General features: G+C 35.4%; 1 protein-coding gene across 4 annotated transcripts in view; it reads left to right on the top strand.

Annotated features, from left to right (window-relative positions):
- The window catches only part of Ubn2 (ubinuclein 2), a 79,675-nt gene that overhangs the window by 26,725 nt on the left and 27,737 nt on the right, over positions 1-25,213 (top strand). For all 4 annotated transcript variants that reach the window (XM_046434043.2, XM_046434045.2, XM_046434044.2 and 1 more), the window contains exons 4-12: positions 1,406-1,543; positions 2,480-2,583; positions 4,544-5,033; positions 11,308-11,378; positions 16,092-16,221; positions 18,335-18,453; positions 19,098-19,211; positions 20,676-20,819; positions 21,447-21,497. In XM_046434043.2, coding sequence (XP_046289999.1) covers positions 1,406-1,543; positions 2,480-2,583; positions 4,544-5,033; positions 11,308-11,378; positions 16,092-16,221; positions 18,335-18,453; positions 19,098-19,211; positions 20,676-20,819; positions 21,447-21,497 — 1,361 coding nt within the window. The remainder of the gene's footprint in view (positions 1-1,405; positions 1,544-2,479; positions 2,584-4,543; positions 5,034-11,307; positions 11,379-16,091; positions 16,222-18,334; positions 18,454-19,097; positions 19,212-20,675; positions 20,820-21,446; positions 21,498-25,213) is intronic.

Genomic DNA, 25,213 nt, shown 5'->3' on the forward strand with positions numbered 1-25,213 from the left:
TCCCAGAGGCCTGGGAAGCTGAGGCAGGAATATTGTGTGTTCAAAGCCATTGTCAACAACAGCAAGGTGCTAAGCAACTCAGTGAGTCCCAGTCTCAAATAAAATACAAAATAGAGCTGGGGATATGTGGCTTAGTGGTCAAGTGCCCCTGAGTTCAATCCCTGGTACCACCCCCCACCAAAAAAAAAAAAATATATGTATCTCTATCTATATCTATATCTATATAGATAGATAGATAGATATCTCACCAAGACAGAATAATTGTATGATTATAATCTCTTTATATGGTCATTCAGCCATCTGTTTTACTGTGTTTAAACTTCTCATCAAAAACATTTGAAACCAGGCTGGCATTGTGGCTCAGTGGTAGAGTGCTTGCCTAGCATGTGTGAAGCACTGAGTTCAGTCCTTAGCACCACATACAAATAAATATAAATAAATAAAATGAGGTATTAAAAAAATTGATATTAAGAATAGTAGCAGTGAGAATGAAGAAAGAAACAGTGGTAGTGATCCTTAACTTTTTCTCATCAGGTAATATCCTTTGTTAAATATACCAAATGATTAGAACTGACTTTTATTCCAGATAATGAACTTTTTCTAAATTTATTCTATGAACTTCATCATTGCAGTTCTTTTTTCTTTTTCTTTAATTGATAAATTATAATTGCACATATTCAGGGGGGTACAACATAATGCTTTGACGTGTACATTTTGCAAATGATCAGTGTCATATCTGTCACCTCAAAAATCATTTGTTTTGGTGAGAACATTGAAACTCCTCTCTTATTTTGAAATATACATTATTATTAACTATAATCACCCTACAGTGCAATAGAATACCAGTTCATATTCTTCCTGTCTACCTATAATTTTGAACTTGTTGACCAGCACCTCTCATTTCCTCTTCTGCTACTCCCCCTGAGCATCTGTCTACCATTCTACCCTATGTCTCTAAGTTTAGTTTATTTAGATTGCACATGTAAGGGAGATTATATGGTATTTTTCTAGGTTGATCCATGTTGTTGCAAATGACAGAATTTCCTGTTTTTTAAGGCTAAAATACTATTCCACTGTATTAATAGACCACATTTTAAAAATCTATTCATTTATTAACAGACACTCAGATTATTTTGTATCTTGGCTGTTGTGAATAATGCTTCATTGAACCACAAGAGTGCAGACATCCTAATTGCTATCCTAACTTCTCCCCCTCCCCATTCATTTTATTTCTTTTAAATTAAGCATGATGCCCTTGGCACGTACCCAGCAGTGGGATTGCTAGGTTTGCAGTCAGTTTTGCAGTTGGTTTTTAAGGAAAATGTTTCCATGGTGAATGAATTTCTTTGACATTTAGAGTTATAGACAATAGGATATATCTTTAAAGTTTTTCCTTTTAATCTAGTATGATGAATTAGTACCTGCTTCTTTAACAACAAAGTATGGAGGCTTTTATATCAACACTGGCACTCTGCAGTTTCGCCAAGCTTCAGATACTGAAGAAGAAGATATCACAGACAACCAAAAGCACAAGCCACCCAAGGTGAGTTTCTCCAACACTGCAATGCTAAAGAGAACGTTAAATTAATAGGATATACCTTTTGAATCTTAACTTGGTCCACAGTTGTGAATATAAGGAGAAGTAAAATACTAACCATAGCTCAATGATTATATACTTAATGCATGCTTTAAAGTAAAAGTATGTGGATTTGGGAAAATTGGTGTTTACATCACAGAATTGTTTTCTTTTACTCTCTATGATGTGGTTTAATTGTCTGCTGTTTTGGGGATAAAGTTAAATTTCTAGGATAGGTTAAGACTTGCTGGGCTGGGGTTGTGGCTCAGTGGCAAAGCGCTTGCTTAGCATGTGTGAGGCACTGAGTTCAATTCTCAGCACCACATATAAATAAAGGTCCATCAATGACTTAAAAAAAAAAAAAAGGAAGACGACTTGCTATAGAAATGACTGTTGGTAGAGCTCGGGATGTGGCTGAAGTGGTAGCGCGCTCACCTGGCATGTGTGAGGCACTGGGTTCGATCCTCAGCACCACATAAAAATAAAATAAAGATATTTTGTCCACCTAAAATTAAAAAAAAAAGAAATGACTGTTGATAACTGTTACCTTTCTTGAGATCTAATTAACAAATTCTATAGAATTGGATATACTGCATTTGGGAAATGAATAATGTACATAGGTAAATGTTTGCTGACATGAGGGCCAAAGACTTACTTGTAACAGAATCACCAAAATGCATGTCAAAAATTCATATTTGAAGGCCCTATTCTAGAGAACTGAAAGCGCTTATGGACCTCAAGAACGTGCACTTGAAGCAAGTAATGCTGTTACATTTTGACACTTGAGAAAAACCACTGCTAACATCAAAAAAAGAGAGCATTGATATTTAAATAAATGATGCATTCTTAAAATAAATTTAAAAATAAATAAATAAATGGTGTGTTATTTTATCATTTTTGCAGGTTCCCAAAATAAAAGAAGATGATATCGAAATGAAGAAGCGGAAACGAAAAGAGGAAGGGGAAAAGGAGAAGAAACCAAGGAAAAAAGTACCTAAACAACTGGGGTAAGTGGAACCCAATAAGAGAACTACTGTCATAGTCTGTTTCTCCTTTTAGAATAAATAAATTAATTAAGGTTCACCACTAATTAAGAGTAGCTAAGTCTAATTTAATATTTACAAATAGTAGTAATCTAGTTATGTTTTAATAATATTTTGTTATACATTAATAACTGGAAGGCATTGTCATCTATGAGACTCATGATGTTTAAGGTCAGATTTTTAGAGTAGTACATTGAGCATGTTGCTCATTACAGTTTTTGTTTGTTTAACCAGCAAGAGCTAGTTTTAAAAGATGGCATAAAGATCCAATTACTTTCTTTTAAAATTTTTTAGTTGTAGATGGACACAATACTTTTATTTTATTTATTTATTTGTTTATTTGTTTATTTAATGTAGTGCTGAGAAACAAACCCAGTGCCTCACACATTCTAGGCAAGCACTCTACCACTGAGCCACAACCCCAGCCCTCAAATAACTTTTTTTTTTTTTTTTTGGTACTGGGGATTGAACCCAGGGACTTGCCCATGTGAGGCAAGCAGTCTACCAACTGAACTATTTTCCCAGCCCACTTTTTTTAATCTTTTGGTACTAACACTAATTTTGATGTCTGGGATTAAGGATTAGCAGTAGCCTATATATGAACAATTTATAGTTGTTTTAATATTTAAAAAAACAAATCACGGCCTGTGGATATAACTTAGTGGTAGATCACTTGCCTAGCATGTGGGAGGCTCTGAGTTTAATCCCCAGAACCACAAAAAAAAGAAGAGGAGGAAAAGGGGGGAAAAAATGTCATTGATTCCATCCACCACACCCTTGACAGTACTAGCGATCGAACCCAGAGCCTCACACATGCTAACCAAGAAATCTAACACTGAGCTACATCCCCAGCCCTATTTAGCTATTCTTAATGCTTATGACTTTAGGTGACATTGCTGCTAAAAAACAAATAGAATTTTTCAGAAGCCTTAAGTCAGCTGGGCTGGTGGCACATACCTATAATCTTAGCAACTCCTGAGGCTGAGGCAGGAAGGTTGAAATTTTGAGGGCAACCAGGGCAATTTAGTCCCTGTTTCAAAATTAAAAAATAAAAAGGGCTGAGGATCTGGGAATGTAGCTCAGTATTAGAACACCCTGGGTTCAATCCTTAATACCGAAAATAAATCTTACATCTGAAGAATAAAATATTTGTATGATATAATTAAAAATTGGCATTGTCTCTACTTCTCAGTAGCATTTTTCACAGATCTAAGGGAAAAACTTATGAAAATCTGGGTTTTCTGTCCCTCCTTAGCAGGGAGGAACATCTGCATCTGAGGCTGTCTGTATCCAAAAGATTGATTTAGGGAGGTATTTCTCCTCTCCTAAACATGGGATTACTGTTGTAATCATGACCTAGAATCATTAAGAGATTAGGGGGAGAAAAATTGTGTGCGTTAATAATGATTATCTTTAAAGGTTTCTTTTTAACTTTTTTTATGTGGTTCTGAGGATCAAACTCAGTGCCTCACATGTGCTAGGTGTACCTCTGAGCTACAACCCTAGCCCACTAATGGTTATCTTAAATATTCATTATTTACAAGTAAACCTCTTGTGAAACATAAGCTATAAGTAATACCTTTTATTGAATTTTTTTCAAATTATAAATTTATTAAGTAAATATTTTTTCTTCTACACTAGGACTGTTGTAGGTTTGATTGACCTCCCTTCAAGTACTAATAATCTTTTAGATTTTGTAGCACATGTAGAAACATCTAAGCCATGGGATTTGGAAAAGATTTCTAGAGGAATCGATAGCTAAATTGAGACCTTTCCCTATGGTTCATGTAAGGAGGTTATCATTGAGAATTACACATATCCATATCTGGTTGCCAACATGGCTATTCCTAGAGTGGAAAATGAAAGATGATCAGAAGATAGTTAAAGTTATATGTAGCCTCACTGATCGCTTTTTTCTTCACAGAGTTGTGGCTCTAAATTCACACAAGTCTGAAAAAAAGAAGAAACGATATAAAGATTCTCTTTCTCTAGCTGCCATGATTCGAAAATTTCAGAAAGAGAAGGATGCATTAAAAACAGAGTCTAACCCCAAAGTTCCTGTGACCTTATCGACCTCCTCTCTTACCAAGCCTCTTTGTGCTGCTACAGCATTGGGGAATGACGTCCCAGAATTAAATCTGAACAGCACTGATCCAGAGCTCCCCATTTTTGTTAGCACAAATGAACACGAATTGTTTCAGGAAGCTGAAAATGCCCTAGAGATACTGGATGATTTCGACTTTGACAGATTACTGGATGCTGCTTCTGATGGTAGCCCCCTATCTGAATCAGGGGGAGAAAATGGAAACACCACCCAGCCAACCTTCACCTCTCAGGTTATGCCTAAGGTGGTACCTACACTCCCAGAAGGTCTACCTGTACTTCTTGAAAAACGCATCGAGGACCTCCGTGTAGTAAGTGTAATAATTCTCTTGGTTTTTATTTGCTGCACAAACATAGTAATAAAAGCTTCATTTTTAAAGACAAAAATTATTCCCTGTAATCCCAATGCTCTTGTACAACAACTTTTTAATATTTTTTTAGTTGTAGATGGACATAATACCTTTATTTTATTTTTTGAGAGAGAGAGAATTTTTAATATTTATTTTTTAGTTTTTGGCGGACACAACATGTTTATTTGTATGTGGTACTGAGGATCGAACCCAGGCCGCACACACGCCAGGCGAGCGTGCTACCTCTTGAGCCACATTCCCAGCCCCCTTTATTTTATTTTTAAGTGGTGCTGAGGATCTAATCCAAAGCCTTCTACATGCTAGGCGAGCACTCTACCATTGAGCTACAACCCCAGCCCTAGCAACAACTTTTAATTTTCCATAATCCCTTTTAGACATTGGTTCTCCACATAGGCTTTTTCTCTTAAATTGAAATAATTATAATTACAACATGGGTATAGGTGATTCTTTTATTATTTCAGTTCACCTTACCAACTTTTGCCTGGGGGTACTGGAGATTGAACTTAGGGTCACTTGACCACTGAGCCCACATCCCCAGCCCTATTTTTTAATTTATTTAGAGTCAGGGTCTCACTGAATTGCTTAGTACCTCACTTTTATTGAGGCTGACTTTGAACTCACAGTCCTTCTGCCTTAGCCTCCCTAGTTGCTAGGATTACAGGCGTGCGCCATCGTGCCTAGCCGCCTTATAAATATTTTTTCATCTAGATTTTATGATTTTTTTATGATCTACATAGTCATGTAAAGAAAATAGGGCATCCAGGTGTAGTGGCACACACCTGTAATCACAGCAGCTCTGGAGGCTGAGACAGGAGGATCACAAGTTCAAGGCCAGCCTCAACAATTTAGTGAGGTCTTGACCAACTTAGTGAGATCCTATCTCAAAAAGTAAAAGGGTGGAGGATGTACATCAGTGGTAAATTGCCACTGGGTTAAATCCTCAACACCCCCTCCTTCCCCCAAAAAAATAGACCAAAGAAAGAAAAAAATAAAAACACTGCAGAAATGTACCTGAACTTCTTTCTTTGGTCTATGACACAGATGTACCTGAACTTCTTTCTTTGGTCTATTGACATCCAGTTTTTATAACCTATTTTCCCAGCTAATCAGTAGTATACATGCCTTGTGTTCCTAGTAAGACCAAGCTAAGAGCTTAGCCAGGTACTTTGGCACCTGCCTATAATCCTAGCAGCTTGGAAGGCTGAGACAGGAGGATCGCAAGTTCAAAGCCAGACTTAACAACTTAGCCTCAAGAAAAAAATAAAAAGGCCTGGGAATGTGGTTCAGTGGTTAAGGATCCCTGGGTTCATTCCCTGGTACCAAAGAAAAAGCTAAGAGCTGAGACTGGCCTGTCGTCATAGATTCCTCTCCACATCAGCTTGGATTCATAATCTTCATTGGTTTAATTAGCTGCAAATCCAGTTATATCTTACAAAGAGAGATAATATTTTTTATATTAAAAATGTGCCAAATCTAGCTTAAAATGCTTTCTGATTATTTTGACATGTTTATTTGTTGAACCTATGCCATAGTTTAGTCATTGCAGAATTTTATTTATTACATTCTTAAGATCCCCATTATCTTACGTTTCCTACCCTGAGCAGAAATAATCATTATAAAACAGCTATTTTTCTGTATTTTAATCTATACATCCTCAAATATGTTATTGCTAAAAATTATCATTAATGGGATTGTAATATTTAAACTATTTTATACCCTTCTTTTTCCTGCTAGGATTTCTCCATTCTCCATTTCTCCATTTATTTCTCTCTTTCTAAATATATATTTACAACTCAAGAAATATCTGAGGGAAGCAAGAGATTTACCTAATTTTTCCTACAACTGGATCTTGGATTTTATTAATCAATTCTATTATTTTTCTATATTGTTTCTTCTAAGGTAATGACTTACTAATTGCTTCCTCTCTATTTTTTACTTATTTTATACCCCATCATGAGTCCAGGATTCAGAGGAAATATGTTAAAATATCTCATTGCCAATATTTCTTTTAGTCGTAACTTGAGTTTTCTATCACTTTTGCTGTTTCATTCGTAAGATTATGATGGCTGCATCTTTAGTGCAGTGATTATCATCAGAAGGCTACCCTTTTGGTCCAATTAATGCTTTTTACCTTCAATTTAATTTTGTATGATTTTACTGTAGACCTCTGTTTATTTTTGCATGGTATAGCTTTTCTCATTGGTTGCTTTTAATCTTTTCAGTGTTTCTATGAAGTGTAGTATGTAGTGTCTATTTCCCTTTTAAGAAATGTAAGTGGAGACAGATCAAAAAATGTGGTCAAAGTAATAGAATTTGTAAGTGTTAGAGCCAGAGTTTTTAAGCACTGGGATTTGCCTGACTCCAAAGTACATGATTTCTTTTCCCCCTATTTCCCCATTCCTGAATTCTTCATTTTTGTTCTAGGTTTTTAAAAGTGCTAGTGATGTGATACAGGTTTTTCAAGATGTAATTATTAATAATAGCTTCTGAACTGTGTGTGGTGGCACTTGCTTATAACCCAGGAACTTGTGAGGCTAAGGCAGGAGAATTGTAAGTTCTAGGCCAGCCTGGGCAATTTAATGAGACCCTGTCTCAACATAAAAAAATAAAAGGGCAGAGAATGTAGCTCAGTGTCCCTCAGTTCAGTCCCCAGTATTGCAAAAATAAATAAATAATAGCTACTGTTTGTTTAGTAAATTCGATGCTATGTACTGAGTATGGTACTGCTGTGCCCCTATTGCCTTATTTTACTTATTGCTGAATACAGTCCTCCCAAGAAACATGTGAGCAAATGCAATGTTTTTCCATTTAATAGATGAGGAAACTAAGGTTTAAGATGGTTAAGTAATTTGTCCAAGGACACAATTTTGAAGTGGCCAAGCCAAAATTCAAAATTAGGTTTTAAAGTCAGGACCATTACACTTCGCGCTTACATGTTGCCTACTGGGTTATGCGCTACTTACTCACTTCATAAACTAATTAGTTAGTGATGAGTGTGTCCAACTTTGTAAGGCTCTGTCATATCTTAAGAAAAAATATCTGTCTTGTAATAGCCATTTGAAGGTAAACATGGCTTCTTCCTAAGCCCTCATTAGGAAATTATCAATAAATAAGATTCATTTTACTTACTGATACCTGTGAATTCTCTGTGTTTTTTTTTTTTTTTTAAACATGAAATGGTACTTTTCTTCAAGAGATGAAAATTCATCTTCAGCTCACATGCCTCTGTCTGATAAGCAGTTTGTTCTTATTCTGTTCTCCCTTTGTAATATTCTTCCAAGTTCAACCTCTTGACTTTGATTTCCTTTCTTGAAATTTGGCTTTTATTCTGACTTTCTTTCTATATTTTTGTCTCTATACACATCTAGTCTTCATCCTGTCTTAAGAAGCATGTCTCCAAAACTTATCTATCTCTTCTACTTATAGCATGTAAAATTTTCAAATAATTTGGTAGATTGACAGTCACCATATGGTTTGATCAAGTTATTGAATTGTTCTCTTTTAATGTTTTATATCTTTTGGATTTTAAGATGGCCTATGTCTAATTTCCTCAGGAAATTTGCCACAAATGATTATGACAGTGTCCAGATTTAAAAAACATTTTGTCGGGTCATCTGGTTAAAATGGGAAGCATTGATGAAACGCAAGAGCTTATACCTTGACAATAATCTTGACTAGTTTTTTCATTGTTGTTAATTAAGTAAAACCCAGACTGGCTTTTCCAAACCAATGTCTTTGTGTGCTAGGTGGCAGTGTTCACAGTTGACATCAGAAGGCTTCAGTTCGAATCTTTGACCCACAACTTAGTAACTTGGCCATTTCATGAAACCTCTTTTAAGGTTTAAGGTCTTTGTGTGTAAGATGGGGGTTATAATACCAAATTCCTTGGCTGTTATGAGGATTAAACATGGTAATAATTATAAAGTATATAATAGAGTGCGAGGATACAAAGTTAAATAACTAGCCGCACCCTCAAAAAGTTTATTCTTTAATAGATAGAAATAGAAACAAATATGTCTAAACCCACAGTTTAAAGCATCAGTAGGTTTTGAAATCACTTTAATAAACACTAGTGCCAGAGCCAGGCCCAGAGGCCAGTAAGTATTGATTCATGACAGTTTTTACACATTTCAACTACCAGGTGACTATCTAATTTTCTAAAACTAGATTATATTAATGTTTTTAAGGTTATAAAGTTTAAATTTCATCAGAAATTCATAAAGTTTAACTTTTTATCAAAATTTCTCATACCTATTTTTATTCAAAGGAATTAAGTCTATTAACTTTAGGTTTTTTAAAGTACATCATGAAGAGAATGTTTATTTGTTTGTTTATTTATTTAGTATGGGGATTGAAACCAGGAACACTTTGCCATTGAGCTAATCTTCAGCCCTTTTTCATTTTTGTGATAGGATCTTGCTAAGTTGCTGAGGCTAGCCTTGAATGAAGTCCTCCTGGCTTAGCCTCCCGAGGCATTGGGATACTCTTTTATGCCTCTGATGGTCATTGAATCTAAAAATAGGCATTGCTGGTTTATTATTACATTGCTTTTTTTTTGAATATTGACTGTCCCTTTGTCAAACCATCGTTTGAATGGGTTTTTAAAAAAAAAATTTAAATTTTTTCCCAACAATCACTATCAGTTCCATATTACTGTATTTATTCACTACATGTTTAGCTTTTAACTTTGTCTTAGAGATTCCAACTCTACTAATGCTTTTATTGACCATATAAGGTTAATTTTTTTTATACCTATTGCTCCTAACCACACATTTGATCTGGATCATTGATTGTATTCTAATGAGAAATCTTGATAGAATTTCATGTATTCTATTTATAATAGTTTGTCATTGACTCTGTAACTTAAAAGCATAATCACATAGAGTCTCTTGAATTCAGTGAGTTTGTCTACTCATAAAAGTCTGCAGCTTCTTGTTGAGTTGATCATATGATTAGACTTGATATTTCTTTGAAATAATCTATAATATTTCTAAATATCTTTCTTTGATTCTAAAGACCTTTTGTCTTAAGGAAATTGATCTTTCATTGTTTAATATTCTTAACAATCACATGAATTTTATCTGTAGTAGTCTGAAAAATGATTCCCCAAAGATATCCATATTCTGATCCCTTGAGCCATTTATGGTAAAAAGGAGATAGAGGTATGAAGTTAAATGTCTAGAGATGGGGAGATTATCCTGTGGGCCCTAAATGCAATCACATGCAGTCTAGAAGAGGGAAGCAGGAGGAAATGTGATGTATCTAGAGAAGTACATGTTAAGGGCCGAGCACAGAGATTGGAGATATGGTCCTTGAAGATTGGAGTGCCGTAGCTGCAACCAAGGAATGCTGGCAACCATGAGGAGCAAGCTGTCCTCCATAAATTGGTGACTTAAAACAACAGAGGTTTGGGCTAGGGATATAGTTCAGTTGGTAGAGTGCTTGCCTTGCATGCCAGCACCACAGGAAAACCCCAGAAATTTAACTGGGCACAGTGACACACACCTGTCATCCCAGTGATTCAAAAGACTGATACAAGATTGAAGGTTTGAGGCCAGCTTCAGCAAATTAGCAAGACCTTGTCTCAAAAGCACCCATGGGTTCAATCCTCAGTGCAAAAAAAAAAAAAAAGAATTATTCTCTCTCTTTTTTTTTTTTAAGAGAGAGAGAATTTTTTAATGTTTATTTTCTAGTTTTCAGCGGACACAACATCTTTGTATGTAGGTAGCTCACTTGCCTTGCATGTGGCTCGAACCCGGGCTACACGCATGCCAGACGAACGCGCTACTCCTTGAGCTACATCCCCAGCCCCAAGAATTATTCTCAATCCCAAGTCTAAAATCAGGGGACTGAAATTCAGGTGAAAGTAGGGCTACACTCCAGAGGCTTGGAGCTGAACAGCCCTGCTCACCCCTCAATTTCAGCCCAATGACATGACTTTGAGCTTTGGACTGTTTATTTCTATTTAGTCACCTAGTTTGTGGTAATTTGTTACAGTAGCTGTAGCAAACTTATTAATCATACACATATCCAATTGAATTGGGATCTCTCAATACCTGATTGTGGATCACAACTTATTGGTATTGTGTACTCTGCTGTTAAGAAGTTCCTTTTTCTTTTGTTTTCTTTTTTTTTTTCCTCCCCATTAGGTAGTTCATCTCAGAGTTCTTGTATACTATGAGTTATATTGACAGTCTTTCTTATGTTTCTCTAGGCTGCCAAACTTTTTGATGAAGAAGGAAGGAAAAAATTCTTTACACAGGATATGAATAATATTCTTTTAGAGTAAGTATTTCTCTTTTTAGTACTAAAAAATCTTTAGACTTATTCATTTCAAAATATAGCTGGAGGGACTGGGGTTGTAGCTCAGTGGTAGATCACTTGCCTTGCATGCGTGGGGCACTGAGTTTGAATCTCAGCACCACATAAAACCATATATAAATAAATGAATAAAGATATTGTTTCCATCTACAACTAAAAAAAAAAAAATACTTAAAATAAATAAGCATACAGCTGGAGGGAGGCTGAGGCAGGAGGATCATAAGTTTGAAGCCAGCCTGAGCAACTTAGCAAGAATCTGTCTCGAAATAAAAAATAAAAAGGACTGGGATGTTGCTCAGTAGTTAAGCACTCCTAGGTTCAATCCCAATATCAATTTAAAATATATTTACATTTTAAAAAATTTTGAGACAGATACACCTCCCACCCATCCCCCCCCCACACACACACACACTAGGTCTGTGAGATACAGATGCTGAATGATGGCTGATCTAAGACATTAACCCTTCCCTTTTAGTCTTGGAACATGTACAGTTATCATTTGTCTCTTAGCAAAATTATTCATCTGCAAGTTACCATTGTCCAGGATGAATATTAACCTGGACTTTTAAAAGTATTTTATGACAGTTTATGTGAAAATATTATTTCTGAGATAGCTTAGAGTGTTTATACAAATTGGCTTAATTTTCCACCTATTTTCATTACTCAGACTTGAGAAAAACAATTCCATTGATATCTATTGCAATTAATTAGAATTCATGCAAAATTTTATAGCCAAATGCAAAGTGTGGGTCAATAAAGAAATCCTGGTTGTAGGATAGGATGGAAGTAACATGAAAGTGACAGATTGGAAGGGGGAAGGTATAGGCTGATATATAAATTATTGATACTGATTGCAGTACTGGAGATTGAAACTAGGGCACTCTACCACTGAGCTACCTTTTATATTTTTTATTTTGAGAAAGGGTCTGGGCAGGTTACTGAAGTTGGCCTGGAACTTGTGATCCTCTTGCCTCAGCCTCCAGAGTAGCATATATTATAGGTGTGTGCCACCATGCCTATCGTAGATTATGTTTAGATCAGGTTTTATACTTAGCTAATTTTACAGTGTAAAATTATTTGATAGTTATGAACCTGTAGGTTCTGAGATTGTGGTCAAATAAGCTATGCTTTTAAACTGTTGGCTCACATTTTAACCATTGATAACAAGAATGAAGTGTATAATTGACTTCAGGCAGAAGTAGGCGCAAAATGATCTGTTGAAAGCAGCAAATCTAGCTCCTCGGATGAAAATAACATATGACGTTATAGTAGTGCACACCTGTAATCCCTGTCACTCTGGCAGCTAAGGCCGGAGAATCACAAGTTCCAGGCCAACCTCTGTAACTTAGCAAGCTTATCTTAAATTAAGAAATAAAAAGGACTGGGAATGTAGCTTGGTGGTAGAGTGCCCCTGGGTTCATTCCTGAGTACTTCGGTGATAATGATGATGATGATCATAATGGTAATGATAACGTATGCTTACTCTGATGGTTTATAGCATCATATGGAAAGATTCAGGACAACAACATGAAATACTATGAATCTGTCTTTTAAATAAATACATGATGTAGACAGTTTCTTGTGAGATCTAAAGAAGGATCAATTGACTGATTAGTTCTAATTACTATTTGTAATTAAAAATTGCAATATCTTTATCCTGTATTGTTTAAAAATAAACTCAGAAAATATGTAACCTGGTGTGCTGCTAGTATTTGGCAGAGGAGTTTCTTTTTTCTGTCCTTTATTTTAGCTAAGTTGATATGTTTGCCTGGAGACCGGCAAATGCTTTCTTTCTGAGTCTCTACCTTTTACCTACCTCCCTTTCAAACACCAGATAAACAGTGCTACTGTTAGTCATCAGAGCTGTCCCAGATTCCATAATCAGGGGTCTGACTAGCTCTTCTTTTTCTTTCCACCTGAAAGCTCTAAGTGTAGTAGATTAGCTCTTGTGACTGAGACTGTTCTTTTTGTTTTACTCTTCTGTGAGACAGAACAAGTGTTTCTCCCCTGAGAGAATCAAGAGACTATCCTTGGGACATGACATCTCAAATAAGCAGACTGTTGACATTCCAATGTTAGGCTTCTATTTTCAGTCCTCCCATGTCTATCAGGAAACAAATCTTGGAGTTTTGGGGAGCCACCTACTTTTTTTTCCACAGAAGGTGTGCTTCCATTTCCTTAAGCCCTTAGGTTCAGAGTTGAATTTCCCTTTAGTTACATTATTCTGTTATTCTCTCTGGCCTCTCTTTGCACTTTCCTAAACAAACATGCCTTACTTCTGTGGACTGAGTTGAGCGCGTGCTCTCTCTCTCTCTCTTTTTTTTGGGGGGGTACTAGGGATTGAACCCAGGGGTGCTTTACCACCAAGTTAAATTCCCATCCCCTTTTATTTTTTTATTTTGAGATAAGTTCTCATTAAGTTACTTAGGGCCTCACTAAGTTGCTGAAGCTAGTCTTTTTTTTAAATTTTTATGAATTTATTACTTAATGCATTCTGAAGCTAGTCTTGAACTTGTGTTCCTCATGCCTCAGCCTCCTGAGTTGCTGGGATTACAGATGCATGCCACTGTGCCCAGCCTGAGTTGCTCTTTAAGAGAGGCATACAGTGATTTTGAGGGTAGTAATCCCCATGAAATTGTCCAGGTATATTGGCTCTGCTTCACCATTGCTTACTTATGCCTGGGAGGAAAAGAGATCAGTTAGTTAGAATGGGGAACCCTTTTCCTTTTGCATAATTGAATTTGACCTGAATCTACAAATACACAACATGCTGACTTGATTTTCTTCTCTATTACCTGAAGCAGAAGTTGCTGATAAATCATGATACTCTTTGCCTGTGATCCTCATTCACCCTAAACATTCTGTTTAACAGATTGCTCTAGGTTTATACCATCAGTCCTTTTGTACACTTAAAATGAAATCTATCTGCCATCTCTTTGTTAGATATTCCTTTAAGGAGACATCGATGAGTAGTGACTGGAATCTCAGTATAAAGGGTTTCTCTTGGGAGTCAGCTCTTCTTGTATCTTAGTTAACCTCTTTGGAAACCACTGACTTTTATACAGAGGTCCCTTACCTGGGATCTCTTAGTACTTGGAGTTTCTGTTTTAATTTTCAGCTTCAAAGAACTTTCATTAACAGGACAATCGTAGAAGGCCTTCTATCCAGAGTCTAGACTTTTAGTGAGGACATAATCTCATGATGTTATCTAAACACATGTTATCTGACCACATAATGCTATCTAACAAATGTCTATAGATAGAACTCATGATCATAGTGGTTGTTTACCATGTGAACCTTTAATTTGACCCCCTGGTTCTTGTAGGTCTTAAACTTCTTCCATTTTTAATTTTCTATTTAGCTTTTCCAATACCAAGAATTTTCTACTACCAATTCCAAGGAGTATAATTTTTCACATCTCATTTTAAATGAAATTGCAATTTGTCTATGGATATACTTTATATGATATGGTTTCTTTTCTTCCCAAAAAACTATTAATTTAATCCTTGGATACCTCTTACATTTGTGAAAAGTTCTTCAAAGTCTGTCTTTATCTTCTCTTATAATAGAATGTAATGATTTGGACATAGTTTTTGCCAAGAGCCCCAATTTAAAAAAAATATATATTTATTTTTTAGTTGTAGGTGGACACAGTATAGTTCATTTTTATGTGGTACTGAGGATTAAATCCAGTGTCTCATGCCTGCTAGGTGAGCGCTCTACCAGTGAGCCATAGCCCTATCCCCAAGATCTCAAATTTGATCATGGTCTTCAAATTTATCTGTTCTTATCTTTATTCAGTGATAGTTGCTAGGTAATAATGTCTTCCATCTTGAAAGAGACCTCTGCTATTGGTAGGTTTGTCCTGCCCAGAATAGAACTATTGCAGCAAACTTCCTCCTCGTCCTCATCCTCGTCCTCCTGCTTCTTCTTCTGCTGCTGATGCTCCTGTACCTCCTCCTCATCCTTCTCCTCCTCCTTTTCTTCCTCCTCCTTCTCGTTCTCCTCTTCTACTCTCTTAGCTAATGTATTAAGTAGAAGTAGAAACTGGAAAATTATAATAAGTTGAACAAACTATTAAATATGTATCTTATAATACCACAAAGGGAAACAAAGACAGATAAAGTATTTCATGTCTATAGCTGGGGGTAGGGTATTTTTTTCTGAATATCTACTTTTTTCAACTTCCTTAAAGAAAAAAATATTCTAGGAATTAAATGAAACTGTCACTGGCTGCTATAGTGATTACCAGAGTGTGGAGGGCTGACATAATATCTCTTTGAAGATATTATGGTTAACCCAAAAATACTTGATGCCTGTCATCAAAAAAGTATTGCCAGGGCTGGGGCTGTAGCTCAATGGCAGAGCACTTGCCTAACATGTGTGAGGCACTCTGTTTAATCCTTAACACCACATAAAAATAAGTAAAATAAAGGCATTCTGCCCATCTACAACTATAAAACATTTAAAAAAAATGTTGCCAGCTTGTTGTGGTCATATAAACTTTACTCTGAAGTTAGACTCACAGACTGTTTTCTGTAGTTTTACTGTTCATTGGAAGGGAGGTAAATTCTATGAAAAATATTGTCTGGGAAATCATGGGAGTATAAATTGAGAACAACAATCAGTCTTTGCCACCTAAAAAAATTCCATATTGTTTGTTGTTTTTATGATCAGCATTGAGTTACAGCTACAAGAATTAGGCCCTGTTATTCGTAGTGGTGTCTACTCCCATCTTGAAGCATTTGTGCCATGCAATAAAGAAACACTGGTAAAACGGCTAAAGAAGTTACACCTCAATGTCCAGGTAAGAGGAACAATAATAATATCTGCCTTTGAGGTTTTATAACCTACAAAATGAGAAATATTTCTAATTAGGGTCTTTATACATTAATTGCTTTATATCAGATTGAACATATTTAATAATCATTGCAAGATATTGAAGGTATTTGGATTCCCTGATGAATAGTTACTTCTTTAATAATTGATAGGTCTCTCTGAGAATGTTTCCTAAGGCTGGTCAGTGTATAGAAAGCAAGATCTGATAAGCATAGGATTCTTTATACATGTAAATTGAGAGACATAAATTCTTTCTCAATTCAAAGCAAATTAATGAATGAATTTAATTATAATATCTCAGATTTTGTGCCTTTACCTGGCTTTTTCAAACATCAACAGTTGGAGGGAGCTTGCTGTCATAATTGAAATGGCAGAAATGGGTACCAGAGGGATTGACGGGGGGGCGGGGGGGAATGGGAATTAGAATTAGGAAAACAAGTTTTCTGTCACATGGTTTGTATCCCTGAACATTATATTGTTCAGTTTTTTATTTTTTGAGCTTCATATAAGGTGTACTATCTGTTTTCTTCTGCAGCTCACTGTTTAACACTCAACATTATGTGCTTCAGATTTATGTATGTGTATATACAATGGAAATCTATTCATTTTTTACTGCATGCAATTAGAACACTGTATATAGTGTTCTATTGTATGAATATATCCCAGTTAATTCCATGTAAATGGTCTCAGCTACATAATTCTTCAAAAATAATCATCCAGGAACCATGATACTGAATGTTGACATTTAAAAATGGGATATTATAACAAAATGGGTTGTTATAGCAGATAGTCATGTGCTTCGTATTTATTAATTGATATATATGGGATAAGTTAAAATGATTATTAGTAATAAATTTGTATTCTAAAAAGTCATCTCTACCAAAAAGCACCTTTTATAAACAGTTGTTTTAGTGCTGTGGATGTAGCTCACAGTAGAGTAGTTGCCTAGCATGTATTAAGCCCTGGGTTCAATCCCCCAGCACTGCAAAAAGATTTTTAAAAAAACCAAAAAATTCTATTGTTTTACTGAAGGAAAACTAAGTCTTAAAATATTTCTGCACCTATGATAGTGATAAAAATATGTTTTAAATAGTTACCTATGTTATTTTGCAAGATTGAAAATAATAAGTTGGTTGATTAGAGCTATTAGATTAAAAACCTACTTGTTTTCCTTTTTACCCAGAACACATATGGATAAGAGTCTCCTAGTTTCCTCTTTATTTTGGCCTTGAGCTTGCATTTCTGCTTACAGCATAAGACACAATTACTAACAATATCCAAGAGAACAGGATGCCAACATCCTGTTGGTAACTACTCAAACAAGATCATGCAGATAGGGCTGGGCTATAGCTCAGTGGTAGAACACCTGCCTCTCACGTGTGAGGCACTGGGTTCAATCCTTAGCACCACATAAAAATAAATAAATATATTTTGTCTATCTACAACTAAAAAAAAAAAAAAGATCATGCGGATCATATATTCCAGTATTCCAGAGAACTGTCTTCTTTTGGGAGTGCTTTCCCATTGTAATGGGGACTGTCTAGTAATCTGTACAATGTAGATTTCATCATTTGTATTATAAAGTATATATAATTTAAAACATTTTTTTGTTTTGTTCTGTTTTTGTACTGGGGATTGAACCCAGGGACATTTTGTATTTCATTTAGAGACAGGGTCTTGCTGAGTTGCTTAGGGCATCACTGAGTTGCTGAGGCTGGTTTTGAACCTCATAATCCTCTGCCTTAGCCTCCCGAATCACTGGGATTATAGGTGTTGTACCACCACACCCAACAACATGGGGCTTTTTAAGAATGTAAAGAAATACTACTAATAGTTTTGCAAGGGCAGCAAGTAAAAGCTGGGACTCTCCTCGGCAAACTGGGAAATTTTATCATTCTAATTTTATATCCAGTGTTAATTAATGAAAGCAAGTGCTATTGAAGAAATGTCCATATTTAGATATGCTAACATTTCAAATCTGTAATCAATACTTGAAACATAAATTTCACCTTTTGAGAATCTGTTCATTGAATAAATTTTGTTAAGATATTTGAAAAACTTTCAGTATGTTTTTTTCTCAGGATGATCGTTTAAGAGAACCTCTGCAAAAACTGAAACTGGCTGTTAGCAATGTTATGCCTGAACAGCTATTTAAATACCAGGAGGATTGCCAGGCTCGTAGTCAAGCTAAGTGTGCCAAGTATGTACCCCTTCTGTTTCGACAGTCTTTACCATTTGAGAAACACTTTTAGCTGTTAGGGGTTGGTCTTGACAGGACTTCATCATCAAGTACAAATCCACATACACCACTGAATGATAAACTGAATATTTTCTAAATGATATGTTGCTACCTCAACTGCTTTAGTGTCAAAGGCAAAAGACTTTGTTGATTTACTTTATGGATGTGATCAAATCAAGAGCTAAGGGCTGGGGTTATGGCTCAGCATAAGTGCTTGCCTAGCATGTGCAAGGCCCTGGGTTCAATCCTCAGCATCACATGAAAATAAATAAAATAAAGATATTGTGTCCAGCTACAATTAAAAAAATATTTTAAATAAATCAAGAGCTAAAACTGTTCAGACATTTCATATACTGACTAATTAGACTAGCTGGTGCTGGACACAAATATTTTCTGACCTAAAAGATAAGTATGCCTTTATATTATAGTTTGGATACTTTCATTTGCCAAGCACTTCATAGCTTACTCAAAGTATTATGTAAAAAGGTAGATTCCCTATTTAGTCTGTTATTTGAGTAAAAGTTCAATTATGCAATTCTGGAAGTGTTTATGGGACATATTGTAGGGTTAAAACTTTGCTTCTTAAAAGGTTTTTCAATTTTTAGGTTGCAAACAGATGAAGAACGAGAAAAGAATGGATCTGAGGAAGATGATGATGAGAAACCAGGGAAGCGTGTCATAGGACCAAGAAAGAAATTCCACTGGGATGACACAATTAGGTAGAATTTAGCCAGTCTTTGCTCTTAACCAAATATACAGTGGAGAAGTAAGGTTGCTCATAAAAGGAATCTATAATAGGGAAAGGGACTGTAACTTGGGGGTAGAGCACTTGTCTAGCATGTGTTAGACCCTGAGTTGAATCCCCAACACCATGAGAAAAATGTAGTAAATTAAAGACTAGATTGAAAACAATCAAAGGGTAGTATGTAGAAAAAATATATTTAGGAGACCATTACTCTGGCCTTAATATCCTTATATGTTTTTTTTTTTTTTAAGATAGAGAGAATTTTAATATTTTATTTTTTTTAGTTTTCAGCGGACACGACATCTTTGTTTGTATGTGGTGCTGAGGATCGAACCTGGGCCGCACGCATGCCAGGCGAGCATGCTACTGCTTGAGCCACATCCCCAGTCCTCCTTATATTGTTATCACTTTCATTTTCTTTTTTTTTTTTAAAAATATTTATTTTTTTAGCTATAGGTGGTCACAATATCTTCATTTTATTTTTTATGTGGTGCTGAGGATCGAACCCAGTGCCTCATGCACGGTAGGCGGGCGTTCTACCTCTGAGCCACAGCCCCAGCCCCACTTTCATTTTTATGTGATACTTTTTATAACATAAACTAAGAATGGAATGAGTTACACTGGATTCAGAAGGTGAAGTACTCAATATACTTACATAAATCAACCGTCTTTCTTGCCAGTATTTCTATACCCCACAGAGACAACTCTTCTACCTATCTTTGGTACCTGTCAAAGGAAATTGTTTCATTTTGGGGTTAGACTAGAGCAATGAATGATAAATTTTAAAAAACATCTTGTTATTATCTGAATTCTTCAGGTAATATTCTTGTTACAACTGTGTGCTTTAAAAAAAAAAAAAAATCTGTTGTTAGTACCTTGGAAGAATTTTTCTCCAGAAATAGTAGTGGAGAACTCAAGAATGACTGTATCATAACTTACTTGGAAGGAACAGAGAATGATAGGGTGTGGACATCAAGTGACTTACATTGGACTATGAATAGGAAGAAGGTTTAGGAATACCTGAACAAATCAGTTAATTTATTTTGCTTTCTTTTCCATTTTTTGTATTTATGAGTGATACTTGTTTAAAAACAAACAAACCTATGTCAAGTGAGCCTAAAGGAGTTTTTTCTCTCTCTTTTTTGTACCAGGGATTGAACCCAAGGGTGCTTAACCACTGAGCCACATCCCCAGCCATTTTTTTATATTTTACTTAGAGACAGAGTCTCACTAAGTTGTTTAAGGCCTCACTAGGTTACTGAGGTTGGCTTTGAACTTGCAATCCTCCTGCCTCAGCCTCCCGAGCTGCTGGAATTAAACCTGTGCACCACCATGCCTGGCAAGGAGTTCTTTCAATAAAGATAATTCTGTTTCAAACTTAAAATTTTCTATTGTTTCATAGTAAGATTTATATGTAATAATATTTTTATCTATTTAGAACTTTATTATGTAACCTCGTCGAGATCAAATTGGGATGCTATGAGTTGGAGCCAAATAAAAGCCAGTCTGCTGAGGATTATCTTAAATCCTTCATGGAAACAGAGGTGAAGCCCTTGTGGCCTAAGGGCTGGATGCAGGCGAGGTAAGAGATTGACCTCCTGAATTCTGATTTACTCTCTTACTTTGTTATTAAAGTAAGAGAGTAACACCTGACATTGGTTTTGCTAAGAACTTAATGTGTTCAACCTCAGTATTTCAAGCCCTTAAAATCCAAAACAGTCCTGTGGGCATATAAAGATATGGATATCAAGGTGATTTTTTAAATTATCATGTTTCTTTTTTGTACCAGAATTTGCTAGTGGAAGAAAACGGGGGAGAACAATGGTTATTATAAACTTCAGGAGGGAACTATCAAATACAGGGATTAGAGCAAAGGAAAAGATAGGCAACCGTAGGGTCTTGGAAAATAGTGAAGTGTCTTGAGAAACTTAAGAATAGCCCTATTTAAAGTCTAAAGAGTTTTAAGAGTATGAAACTTCATAAGCTATATTACCTACCCCACCATTTCAAATTGCTCCATTTATTAAAAATATTAAACAAGTAGAGGTGATAAAACTCCATAATTGAGCACACTAATACCAGTATCTTTATTTGGTAAACATGCAAATGATAACCTATTGTAAGTCAAATGATTTTGTAAGAAAAATAAAGCAATTATGTTATTATCTGCTATAAAAAAATAATAATTGTATCCTTTTAATTTTTCCAGAATGCTTTTTAAGGAAAGCCGGAGTGTACATAATCATCTTACTTCTGCTCCGTGAGTAAATGCAGACTCCAGATTTCTTGATTTATCTTTATTCTTGTAGCTTTAGTAAGGAGATGTATCATTTATTAAATGCTAGTTGAAATACGATTTATTTAAATCATATTTATTTAAATTTATTTAAATCGTATAAATTTCCATTTATCACCATCTTCTTAAAAATAAATTATTGGTCTGTTTCCTGTTTAGACCTCAGAGTCTATTAAAATAGTTCTCAGGCTGTTCTTCAAAACCTCCTGAATCTAGAATGTGACACAGACTGCCTGGGATTCTTTTTTTTTTTTAATATATTTTTATTTTTTTTTAGTTCTCGGCAGACACAACATCTTTGTTGGTATGTGGTGCTGAGGATCGAACCCGGGCCGCACGCATGCCAGGCGAGCGCACTACCGCTTGAGCCACATCCCCAGCCCTGCCTGGGATTCTTGTATAGAAAATATTGAAAATATACAAGCTTAAGGGTTTCCCTTTGTTTGTTCCTGGGATTCTATCTTGTCGTCTTATTGTTCTTTTTTTCTACCTCTTATTAACCATCTATATAGGTAACCTATGGCCTTCTGCCCCTAGCTTACCAGGACAGTTCCATATACAAAAGTACCCTGCTTTACCCTAAAGAGTGTTTTATTCTACAAAATTAACCTACTCTTAGTGTTCTTCTTTCTGTTTAAAACTGGATGTTTCCTTAATGAAATGATGTGTATGAGCACACATATGCTGGAGGTTCAAACCCAGGGCCTTGCACATGCTAGGCAAGTGCCCTACCATTGAGCTACATCCCCAGCGTAGTGAAAGGATTAGTAAAGATCTCTTATCCTCCTTACATTCAATAAAAGGGCACATTTTTTGTCTATTGTTGCTGTTCGGGTGAATATTGGTCAACTCCATAATTTTTTGTACCTACAAATTAAGGCTACTTTTCTGTAGCCTGCAAGTGTAGTCTTAAAGAGTTACTAAAATTTAAAATTAGCAAGTTATTAAGAATTATTGAGCACTCTATTCAATATTCTGCTAAGATGTCTGATTGACATTGTTTGAACAACATTATAAAATTCTTTCCTTTATATTGTTATAACAGATGAAAGTTTTTAGGAAGAACACTTTGTATACCATCAGGGATCTGTATTGAGTTGTTGTAGTTTTAAGTTCTTATTATTCTTGGAATGTTTTGTTGTTGTTTTTTGTTTGTGTTTATGTTGATATGAGTTCTAGCTTTGTTCCCAGACTGGTCTTGAACTCCTGGGTTCAGGTGACCCTCCCATCTCAGCCTACCATGTATTTGGGATTATCGATAAACATGTGTCACCCAGCTTTCCTCTTGCTTTTGTTTTTTGAGATACATTGCAGTGTACTTTGTTGCAAGAACTTAAATCTATGAGTAAATAAACACAGAGAGATAAATTTGTGTTGATAATATATATGGCCTTTAGTTTCTCTATAGTTCTAAAACCATGTACATTATAATTCAGGTACAAATTCAGCAATGTAGCAGGATACAAAATTAACACCGATAAATCAGTTGTGTTCTTATATACCAATAATGAATCGGCTGAAAGAGAAGTTAGGAAAACTATTCCATTCAAAATAGCCTCAAAAAAATTAAAATACTTGGGAACCAATCTGACAAAAGAGGTAAAAGACTTCTACAATGAAAATACAGAACACTTGTAATGTTTTGAACAACCCACAATAAAAAATTAAAAAAAAAAAAAGAAAAGAAATAAATAAAAGAAAACCTTAGAAGATGGAAAGGTCTCCTGTGTTCTTGGACAGGCAGAATTAATATTGGAAAAATGGCCATACTACCAAAGGCATTATTCAAATTTAATGCAATTCCCAATAAAATTTCAATGATGTTCTTCATAAAAATAGAAAAAGCAGGGCTGGGGCTATAGCTCAGTGACAGAACACTTACCTAGCATGTGTGAGGCCCTAGGTTCAATCCTCAGCACCACATAAAATAAGAAAATAAAATGAAGGAATTCTGTCCATCTACAGCTACAAAAAAGAATTTTAAAAAGTAGAAAAAGTGGTCATGAAATTAATTTGGAAAAATAAGAGGCTCAGAATAGCCATAGCAATCCTTAGTGAGAAAAGCAAAAAACAGGAGGCATCACAATACCAGACCTTAAATTATACTACAGAGCTGGTATTGGTAAAAACAGGCATGGTTTTGTCATCAAAATAGACATGAAAACCAATGATCTAGAATAGAAGAAACAAAGAGAAACCCAAATAAATACAGCTATCTCATACTAGACAAAGGCACCAAGAACATACATTGGAAAAAAGATAGCCCCTTCAACAAATAGTGCTTGCAAAACTGGAAATCTATGTGTAGTAGAATGAAATTTAACCCCTATCTCTCACCCTGAACAAAATTCAAAGTATATTAAAGACCTAGGAATTAGACCAGAAACTCTGCACATACTAGAAGAAAATGTAGGACGAACATTCCATCATGTCAGCTTAGGAACCAACTTCCTCAGTAAGACTCCTGAAGCACAAGATGTACAGTCAAAAGTCAATAAATGGAATGTATCAAAATAGAGTCTAGTGTCATGTATAACTAAAATAAGAACAAATTTTTTTAATCAATAAATGGGATGGTATCAAACTAAAAAGCTGTTTCACAGCAAAGGAAACAATCAAGAGCATGAAAAAAGAACCTAGAGAATGGGAGAAAATCTTTGCCAAACACACCTCCAATAAGATATTAATTTCCAAGATACACAAAGAACTAAAAAAGCTTAGCACCAAAAAAACTCCAAATAACCCAATCAATAAATGGACAAAGGAATTAAACAGATACTTCTCAAAAAAATACAGTCCACAAGTATATGAAAAAATGTTCAATATCTCCAGCAATCAGAGAAATGCAAATTAAAACTACAGTGATATTTCAGCTCACACCAACCGGAATGACAATTATCAAGAATACAAGTGACAGGGTTGGGGCTAGGGCTCAGAGGCGGAGCGCTTGCCTGGCACTGGGTTTGATCCTCAGCACCACATAAAATACAATGAAGTTATTGTGTCCACCTATAATTAAAAAAATAAATGTTAAAAAAAATCTTAAAAAGAATACAAGTGACAATAAATGTTGGTGAGGATGTGGAGAAAAGAGAATACTGATACATTGGTGGGAGTGCAAATTTATGCAAGCACTCTATAAAACAGTGTGGAGATTCCTCAAAAAACTTAGAGATGGGGCTGGGATTGTGGCTCAGAGGTAGAACGCTTGCCTACCATGCATGAGGGACTGGGTTCAATCCTCAGCACCACATAAAAATAAAATATTGTGGTCAGGATGGAGTTGTGGCTCAGAGGTAGAACACTTACCTAGCATGTGTGAGCCACTGGGTTCAATCCTCAGCACCACATAAAAATAAAATAAAGATATAAAAAATAATAAAAAAAATGTTCCACCTATAACTAAAAATATATATATTTTAAAAAACTTAGAAATGGAACCACCATTTGATCCAGTTATCTCACTCCTTGGCATATATCCAAAGGATTTAAAATCAGCATACACTACAGTGACACAGCCACATCAATGTTTCTAGGAACACAATTCATAATAGCTAAGCTATGGAAGCAATGTAGATGCCCACTAACAGATGAATCCATAAAGAAATTGTGGCGTATCAGTGGAATGTTATTCAACCATAAGGAAGATGTAAATTGATGGATCTGGAGACTATCATACT

This window comes from Marmota monax, unplaced genomic scaffold (assembly GCF_021218885.2).
Source record: "Marmota monax isolate L192 unplaced genomic scaffold, Marmota_monax_Labrador192_F-V1.1 WCK01_AAM20220418_F8-fsc00122, whole genome shotgun sequence".
Classification (NCBI taxonomy): Eukaryota; Metazoa; Chordata; class Mammalia; order Rodentia; family Sciuridae; genus Marmota; species Marmota monax.